Source organism: Mauremys mutica, chromosome 18 (assembly GCF_020497125.1).
Source record: "Mauremys mutica isolate MM-2020 ecotype Southern chromosome 18, ASM2049712v1, whole genome shotgun sequence".
In the NCBI taxonomy this organism is placed as follows: Eukaryota; Metazoa; Chordata; order Testudines; family Geoemydidae; genus Mauremys; species Mauremys mutica.
The window spans coordinates 25,378,047-25,386,272 of NC_059089.1; the positions used below are offsets into that span (position 1 = coordinate 25,378,047).

The 8,226-nt window shown below is 53.7% G+C and overlaps 1 protein-coding gene across 1 annotated transcript in view; it reads left to right on the forward strand.

Annotated features, from left to right (window-relative positions):
* PTGS1 (prostaglandin-endoperoxide synthase 1) overlaps nucleotides 1–6,941 on the forward strand; it is a 33,712-nt gene extending 26,771 nt beyond the window's left edge. Inside the window, exons 6-11 of the mRNA XM_044992981.1 lie at nucleotides 1,151–1,332; nucleotides 1,918–2,001; nucleotides 2,709–2,955; nucleotides 3,988–4,274; nucleotides 5,681–5,828; nucleotides 6,568–6,941. Coding sequence (XP_044848916.1) covers nucleotides 1,151–1,332; nucleotides 1,918–2,001; nucleotides 2,709–2,955; nucleotides 3,988–4,274; nucleotides 5,681–5,828; nucleotides 6,568–6,932 — 1,313 coding nt within the window. The 3' untranslated portion in view covers nucleotides 6,933–6,941. The remainder of the gene's footprint in view (nucleotides 1–1,150; nucleotides 1,333–1,917; nucleotides 2,002–2,708; nucleotides 2,956–3,987; nucleotides 4,275–5,680; nucleotides 5,829–6,567) is intronic.
* Nucleotides 6,942–8,226: the final 1,285 nt, after the last annotated feature.

An 8,226-nucleotide genomic window follows, 5' to 3' on the forward strand; every position in this document is an offset into this window, starting at 1 on the left:
GTCCTTCAACCCTGGTTCAAATCCAGCCAGTCCGATACTCACCAAAACAGACTCCCCTCAGGGAGAGGTTCTGAGGCAATGAGCGCGAAGGCTCCATTCCCGTCAGTCATTACCGAGGGTGCGGCTGACCCATCCTCTGGGAGTTCAGCAACAGGCTCTGGGGGACAAACACCCTCCTCAAACGGCACCAGGCTGAGGTACCGCGTGGGTCCGCCCTGTCCTGTCACTGCTTGTGCTGTGCCTGCGCTGTGGATTCCCAGCGGCCCTCAAGTCTCCAGCACTGTCAATGGGCATCTTTCAGGAGAGCAGAGCCTGGGGGATTGTCCTCCGAGTGGGACCCATGGCAGGAGCGCTAGGTAACACCAGCCACTCTGGGGGTTTAAACTGGCGCCTGCCACGTCTGGAATGCAGCCCTTAGGGTAGAGCTGTCCTTATTCATGGCCAGCTAAATTGGCAGCAAGCTGCTAATAGCCGCATTCCTCCCTCCCGTCCTGTTAACCTCATCCTCTCCACGGACCCCAGACAGGGTTGAAACCCTCAGAGGAAAGCAAAGGCCCTACCCCAGCCTTTGAAACACCTGGAGCTCAATCAGAGCATTTACTTTGCTAATGGACTAGCAGGGCCCAGCGAGTTCCGCACAGCCAGCGGTCAGAGCGAACGTGCCAGGCTGCGGTCAGAGCGAACGCCTGGGTAGGTTACGTCTTTGGGTCTCCACTGCGAGCGGGCTGCTTGCTGCCGATAATTCCTGTCCAGATATCCAAGGGACACATGAAAACCTCTGAGCCGAATAACCCCTGTGCAGAGAACTGGTGCTTGGACGATTGTGCTCTGGAGATGCTGAGATAGATCATTATTTAGACAAGTGTTTCCCACTGACTTTAATGGGTGACAGCTGAAGCAATCCCCATCTGACACCCCGATAGTTGCTCCTGACAGGCGCTGACTTCTGCAAATAAGTAACAGGATGGCAGAGCTGCTGGTGGCTTCCTGGCCCTCCGAGCCAAGGGCAGAGACACCCCTCTTCTCCCTGAGACGCCTCCCCAGCGACAGGGGTTACGGCTGAGTTGCTCTGAGGCGTAAGGCATCTGGAGACCCCACTGGCTGGATGCACTGACAGCTCCCAACTTGGGTTTGTTTCCTTCCTTTGCAGGGAAAAAGCAGCTCCCTGACCCTCAGCAATTTGCAGAGAGGTTTCTGCGCCGGCAGCAGTTCCTAAGGGACCCCCGTGGGACCAACCTGATGTTTGCCTTCTTCGCACAGCACTTCACTCACCAGTTCCTCAAGACATCCGGGAAGATGGGGCATGGCTTCACCAAGGCCCTGGGCCATGGGGTAAGGAGAAGAGCCTCCCATGAAGCTGGCCCATGCCTCACCGGGGGCTCACCGTGGAGCTGGCTGCTCCAGCAGCCTGAACGGGAGAGACACTTGCAGCTGTGTGATGTCACCCCCAGTGCTACCCACAACCCAGCTCCTGCATCCGAGGCTCAGAGCAGCCGGGGTTCACGTCCTGGGAAAGGGGGAGTGCAGGTGCACATTCAGACAGAGAGGGGGAAGAGCGGGAGAAGGGACCGGAGGCAGAGGTGCCTTCCAGGACAGGGCCATATAGGGAAGCGGAGACCTCCAGGCTGCAGGGCTCTCACCCTCCCCAACCCATCAAATAGCCCCCAGCCCCTAAGGCTGCTTGGAACATCAGACTGCCGTGGGCAGGGATTGCTGGTGCTCGTGGCATGGCTGCACCATAGATACAGAGCGAATCGCTTGCCCTCTCAGCCGGGGCTCCCAGCTGCCTGGGTCCCTGCCAAAGGCTGGGGCCTGCTCTCTAGCCCTGCTGCTGCGGGGGGCACAGGGTCAGCTGACTGGCCTAGCCTGTCTGCACAAGCTGTGTGCACAGCAGGTAACGCTGGCCTCTCTCTGCAGGTGGATCTCGGGCACCTGTATGGGGACAATCTGGAGCGTCAGCACCAGCTGCGGAAGTTCACAGACGGGAAGCTCAAATATCAGGTTTTGTAGCTCTCAGCCCAGGGCCCCCCAACCACCCGTGTTGTGTTCTCAGCCAGCACCTCTCTCCACTTCTGACCATGTCACTGCCCACATCTGGCTCCCTCCCAAGGCCACTGCAGGGGAAACCTGCTACCACGTCGGAGTGACTGAGGAGCCTCGGTCCCTTCCTCAGTAGGGATGCAGGCACGTCAAGACCACGGCTCAGTGGAAACCAGAGGGCTGAAGGCTCCTCAGTCACACAGGAGCTTTTGGAAACATTCCCCATCCACATGTCCGAGAAGCCCTATCAGCCTGATCCAGCAGGGTGCCCTGCAGAGCTCATTGGGAGACCCTCTCCTAGCAGCATTCACTGAGCTGTAGGCTGCCTGCGCCTTCTCCGAGCCAGCAGGGACAGCACATCTGGGAGCTTCCTCCTGCTCATCTCCAAAGCACAGCTAAGCCTTAGACACCTTCAGCCCCTTTTCAGCTCTGGACAGGGAAGAAAGACTCCAGGGTTTTGGCAGCGGCTGCCCCTGCTGTAAAGCGAGTCCCCTTTAGACCAGAGCCCAGGCCCAGGGGCTCACATAGGGAGGTGGCGTTAACACTGATCAGGCGCCAGCTGAGGCTGGCAGTGCTGGAGCACGGGGATCTACTGGCTACCCAGTGGCTGGCCAGGGCAGTTGTCTCCATTCCTTTCCTTGATGCCAGCCTGCTCTTGTCTCCTCAAGGTAGTGGATGGAGAGATGTATCCACCCACAGTCCTCGATGCTCCGGTTCACATGATCTACCCTCCCGGCACCCCCAAGGAGAAGCAGCTGGCTGTGGGCCAGGAGATGTTTGGCCTGCTGCCGGGGCTCATGATGTATGCGACCATCTGGCTTCGCGAGCACAACCGAGTCTGCGATGTGCTGAAGCAGGACCATCCGACGTGGAGCGACGAGCAGCTCTTCCAGACAGCCCGCCTCATCCTCATCGGTGAGAGCAGGGCATTGGGGGGCTGGGGGATGTCACTGGGTATGGATTTAACACAACATGTATTCAATGCCATCCCGTCCTTTCTCCAATGCAGGATTATTCCCTGTGCCCCAGGGCTTTGTCCTGTCCAATTTTAACTGCCCTCTGAGTTTCTCTGACCCCCGAGACCATCCCACATCCCCATAGATCTCACTACTGGGGCACTGCCTTGTTTTTCAGCCTATGTTTTCCTTTAGTTAACTTCTACTCATTATCCAGATTATACCCCCGCGGCACCTTAACCAGCACCCTTTGGCTATCTTCCTGTCCCACTCGCCTTGGTGATCATTCACCCCAGCTGTTCAGCATGAGGCTAGTTATTGGGCCTCACAACACAGCAGCAGTGTTGGGCAGATGCTGGCCCGGTAGATGAATTGGTCTAAAGGGGGAGCACTTGGCGTGTGAGCACCAAGACACCATCCTAGGCCCAGAGTTACCCACAGAAGGGCTCGTGTATTCCAGGTGCACACCGCTGCCCCTAACTGCAGTGACACTCCTGGCTTATACTGGCCTTCCTAGGAGGCGAATAAAAGCCAGACAAGCCAAGAGGTCACACGTGATTGAGGAACCTCCTGGGGATTATTTTATGGGACATATGAAGGCAGATCTAGTACAACACACTGGATGTTTAATCCTATCACACCTCTTTCCATGCCTATCACCAGAGCACCCATGGTGATGTTCTCTCCAGAGATGGTGCTAGCCCACTGGAGGCCCTAAGCAGGAATATTTTGCCCTCCCCCGCTCCACCAGCTGCATACACGATTACAAGCAAATATGGGGACCCCTTGAGCTGCTCGGGGCCCTAAGCAATTGTTTCGTCTGCTTATGCCGAGCGCCGGCTCTGTGATCTCTGTTAAACGGTCCGAGCTCCGGTTGTTAGAACACTGGCTCGTTTACAGCCAGGAGCTATTGCTGTTGCCCAGTAACTAACTTGCCTGCAGCCGCTTGCCTCTGCTGCTGCCTCACATCCCGCTTCCCTCTCCCTCCTAGGAGAGACCATCAAGATCGTCATTGAGGACTACGTGCAGCATCTCAGCGGGTACTTCCTGCACCTGAAGTTTGACCCGGAGCTGCTGTTCGGTGTGCAGTTCCAGTACAGGAACCGGATTGCCGTGGAGTTCAACCAACTCTACCACTGGCACGCGCTGATGCCGGACTCGTTCATCATCCAGGAGAACGAATACAGCTATGAGCAGTTTATTTACAACACCTCCATGCTTCTGGACTACGGGGTGGAGGCCTTGGTGGAGTCGTTCTCCAAGCAAACGGCAGGACAGGTATGGCACCGGACACGGGCGCCTATCGGCCAGAGGCAGGGAACCGCTCCAGTGTGCAAACCGCTGGGGGAGGGAGGGCTGCTTACACAGCGCCAGGGGTCTGCAGTGCGATGATGCCAGCAGGCTGCATGACTTGCAAGGGGCATGGGAAGTGGCTCGGGGAAGGGGTCACGTCTCTTGGTGGGGTCCGATTCTGATGTGGGGAGGATGTAAGGAGCAGGCTAACTCCTAGTGCTCCCCCACCATCCCCGAGGCAATGCCACTCCCAGCAGGGGGTGCCTCATTGGCACAATCCATTCCAGAGGTGCGAGCAGCCCCTGGCACATCGTGGGGGCTGCCATAACACAGGCAATAATCAATGTGTCTGCAGCACGTTCAGCCCATTCTCCTTGCCCCAAATCCTCTCTAAAGGCCAGTGGCTGTGGGTCAAACAGCTCTCCCAGGCGCTCATGGTAAAGGACAACAGTCTGGCCTCATCCTTTGTTCTCTGCTGCCATTGGGTGGCTATTTTCTTTCACTAATTCACATTTACAGTGTTTGAGGCTTCTCTTTCTTTCCTCTCTTCTTGGGAAAATTTGATGTAACGGGGAATCGGATAGTCCCATTTGCTGCTGTCCGAATGCCCAGCTATCTTCCTTCATTGAAAGAAATAACTGCCCCCCTTCCACTGACAGGTTACTGCATAATTGTTCAGCATAGGGTTCTCTGTAGGCTTGGAAAGATCAGGTTTTTGTTGGTAAACTGTTGATTTCACTGTACACAAACCAGTGAAAAAATATTTCCATCAGAATTTACAGATCGGCAAAGAAATAAAAATGCCACTTGAGAACTTCTGAGATTGGTTTAAGGAGATTTCCTTGGTTTGTTTTGACGTGATGTTGACAATTTGTGTTTTAATGGTTTTAAAACTTGTGAATCTCAATGTCTCCTGTCATTAAACCATTATTGTCTGATGTGTTCCCTCCATTGTCTGATCACCCAATAATTCCCTGATGCGGTGAAAATTTAAATAGAAATAAACAAATACTTAAATAAACATCAATATTATCTATCAAAATTATAAAAAATAAAAATGGAATTTGGGCAAGCCTAGTTTTCTAGCATTTTCCTCTGAAGGAGCTGGCATTGACCACTGTTGGGGATTGGGTACCACACCAGATGGGCCATTCGTTTGATCCGGCCTGGCAGCTCTGGTAGTTGACATTTCTGGTGGTTCTCTCTCTCTGCTGCGGTGACCTGTGATTTTGACTGTCTTGAGTCATGTGGCGCCTGTCTGATGGATGCCTTAGAAACACCTAACGAGACGTGTAATCTGCCATAGTCAGAGCTTTCTGCAGTTCCAAGTGGAATGACAGTGCTTGACTGTAACAGCAGTTTGTTCTTCTTTTACTCTTCCTGTGCTTCAGATCGGCGGGGGACAAACCATCAATTTCAACCTCTTGAAAGTGGCTGTTGGAGTTATTAAGGAGTCACGGCTGCTGCGGCTGCAGCCCTTTAACGAGTACCGGAAGAGGTTTAACATGAAGCCCTACAAATCCTTCCAGGAGTTAACAGGTCAGATTTCATGGTTCACGTGCTGCTGCTGGCAATGTGTGTCCAGTAAGGGGCTAGCACTGCCTTCGGGGTTCCCTCGGCCCAAAGCAGCCACCTCACGTACAAAAACAACAAGGAGTCCGGTGGCACCTTAAAGACGAGCAGATTTATTTGGGCAAAAGCTTTTGTGGGTAAAAAACCCACTTCTTCAGATGCATGGAGTGAAAGTTACAGGTGCAGGCATTATATACTGACACACGAAGAGAAGGGTGTTACCTCACAAGTGGAGAACCAGTGTTGACAGGGCCAATTCGATCAGGGTGGATGTGGTCCACTCCCAACAATAGAGGAGGAGGTGGTGTCAATTCCAGGAGAGGCAAAGCTGCTTCTGGAATGAGCCAGCCACTCCCAGCCCCTATTCAAGCCCAAATTAATGGTGTTAAATTTGCAAATGAATTTCAGTTCTGCTGTTTCTCACGTAAAGTGAGAGATCACAGCGCTCAGACACACACCTCATCCAATCAGTGGCCCCACTGTAGGCTTTCAAACTGATTAATGTATAAACATCCCGCCACAGCTTACTACTACCCACCCCACTTTGAAAACTGCCTGGTACCTGCTACAGGGCAGGTGAGTGGGTGGGGCATGGCCCCGAGGGTCAGTCAGACCATTCAGCTGGTGCTCTGGGTTACAGAGAGAGAGCAGCTGAAAAGTCCTGTGTCTTGTATGGACTTGGAACCTCCCTTCTCTGTTGATGCAGGAGAAGAGAAGAAAGCAGCGGAGCTGGAAGAACTATATGGAGACATTAATGCCTTGGAATTTTATCCTGGTTTGCTGCTTGAGAAATGCCAACCAAACTCTATTTTTGGGGAGAGCATGGTGGAGATTGGAGCCCCGTTTTCCCTGAAAGGGCTTTTCGGCAACCCCATCTGCTCCCCGGAATACTGGAAGCCCAGCACTTTTGGTGGTTTGACTGGCTTTGAGATCGTGAAGACAGCTTCGCTCCAGAAGCTCGTGTGTCTCAACGTCAAGCGGTGTCCGTACGTGGCATTCCAAGTGCCAGATCCTAGCACAGAAACAGGAGCAACTGACCATCAAGAGGGCAAAACATCCACTGAGCTCTAGTGTCACTGCAGCTCCACTGAGGCTGGGCTGATGAGTTTCCTCCTTCATTATTGTCCTAACGATTCCTGTTGTACCACCCGGCCTCGGGTACAAAGCCCTCCCTTGCAGAGAGAGAGACAGGCACAAAGGAGGAGGACAGTATGCTCTTTGCACCATGTATCAATAGAATAGGAGGCCCCTCTGGTTCTGGGCATTATCCACACCCGAGGCTGGGAGAGAGGAAAGGAGAGGGAAGCTGGTGGTAGATCAGGGAGAGCCTGAGTCATCTAAATGCTACAGCCACCATCATGGTCTCTCTCTTATTCAAGCTGCCTCTTCTGCTAGCAAATTCCCTGCTCTAAGCCATCTCTCTGTTCTCCAGGGGACTCTCTGCTATCAGAGCCTTTGCTCTCAGTACCTCCCCCACAGCCTTGACTGCCCAAGGCAGCTATCACGCTTACTTTTCCTGCACCGGGACTGCAAGGCAACCTAGGCCCACCAGCTGGGCGGGGGCAGAGCAGTACGCAGCCACTCAGCTGCCCCAGCTGGCCAGCACACTTGCTCTTATTTTCCTAATGTGGCCAAATGGCTTGTGTGGTTATATTGTGGAACGACCACCCCAGAGACCATCCTTAGGAACCACAAGAATGAGGATTTTCTAAGAGGGTCTCTGGTTTGGACAGAGAGGGAAAGAAAATCATCCATAGCTCGCTCAATGCCTCAGGGCTTTTCCCCTCCCCCGCACACGCATGCAAGGTCAGTAATCCTTCCCTGGCTTGGAGAATGTCTGGGAGGGGGCGGGGGGTGAGAGCAGACCCCGCCCGGGGGGTTTCTGCAGGATATGGCTGGAGCACACATGTACTGTACAGGTCTGAGCCTGTCCTATCCAAACCAATCAGAGCTCATTCACTTCTCACATGTCCAGCTCAGCCAGTTTTCAAGCACTCTGGGCAAGCTAGCAAAAGTGACCACCTGAACTGCAGGTACAATTCAGCACCAGCAGATAACTGTGCCTGGAAGAGCCCACTGTCCGGCTTCGGGAACCAGGTCCCGTTAACGTGCTGAGTGGGCTCTGGCAATAAATAGACAGCTCGACCTGATTCGGTCTTTGCCAACGCAAGGTGGAAAGCTAAGTGCTTCTGAGAGCAGGAAAGCTGTTGAGTTTCACGCTTCTTCGGAGACATGGGAGCTCCATTCTGCAGCATCATGTGGAGTTTAAAATACAGCTGGGAAGTAGATATTGCTGAGGAGTGAAGGGCTGGGGTAAAATCTGTCAGAGCTGATGGAAACCCCACTGAATGGACAATTGAAACCT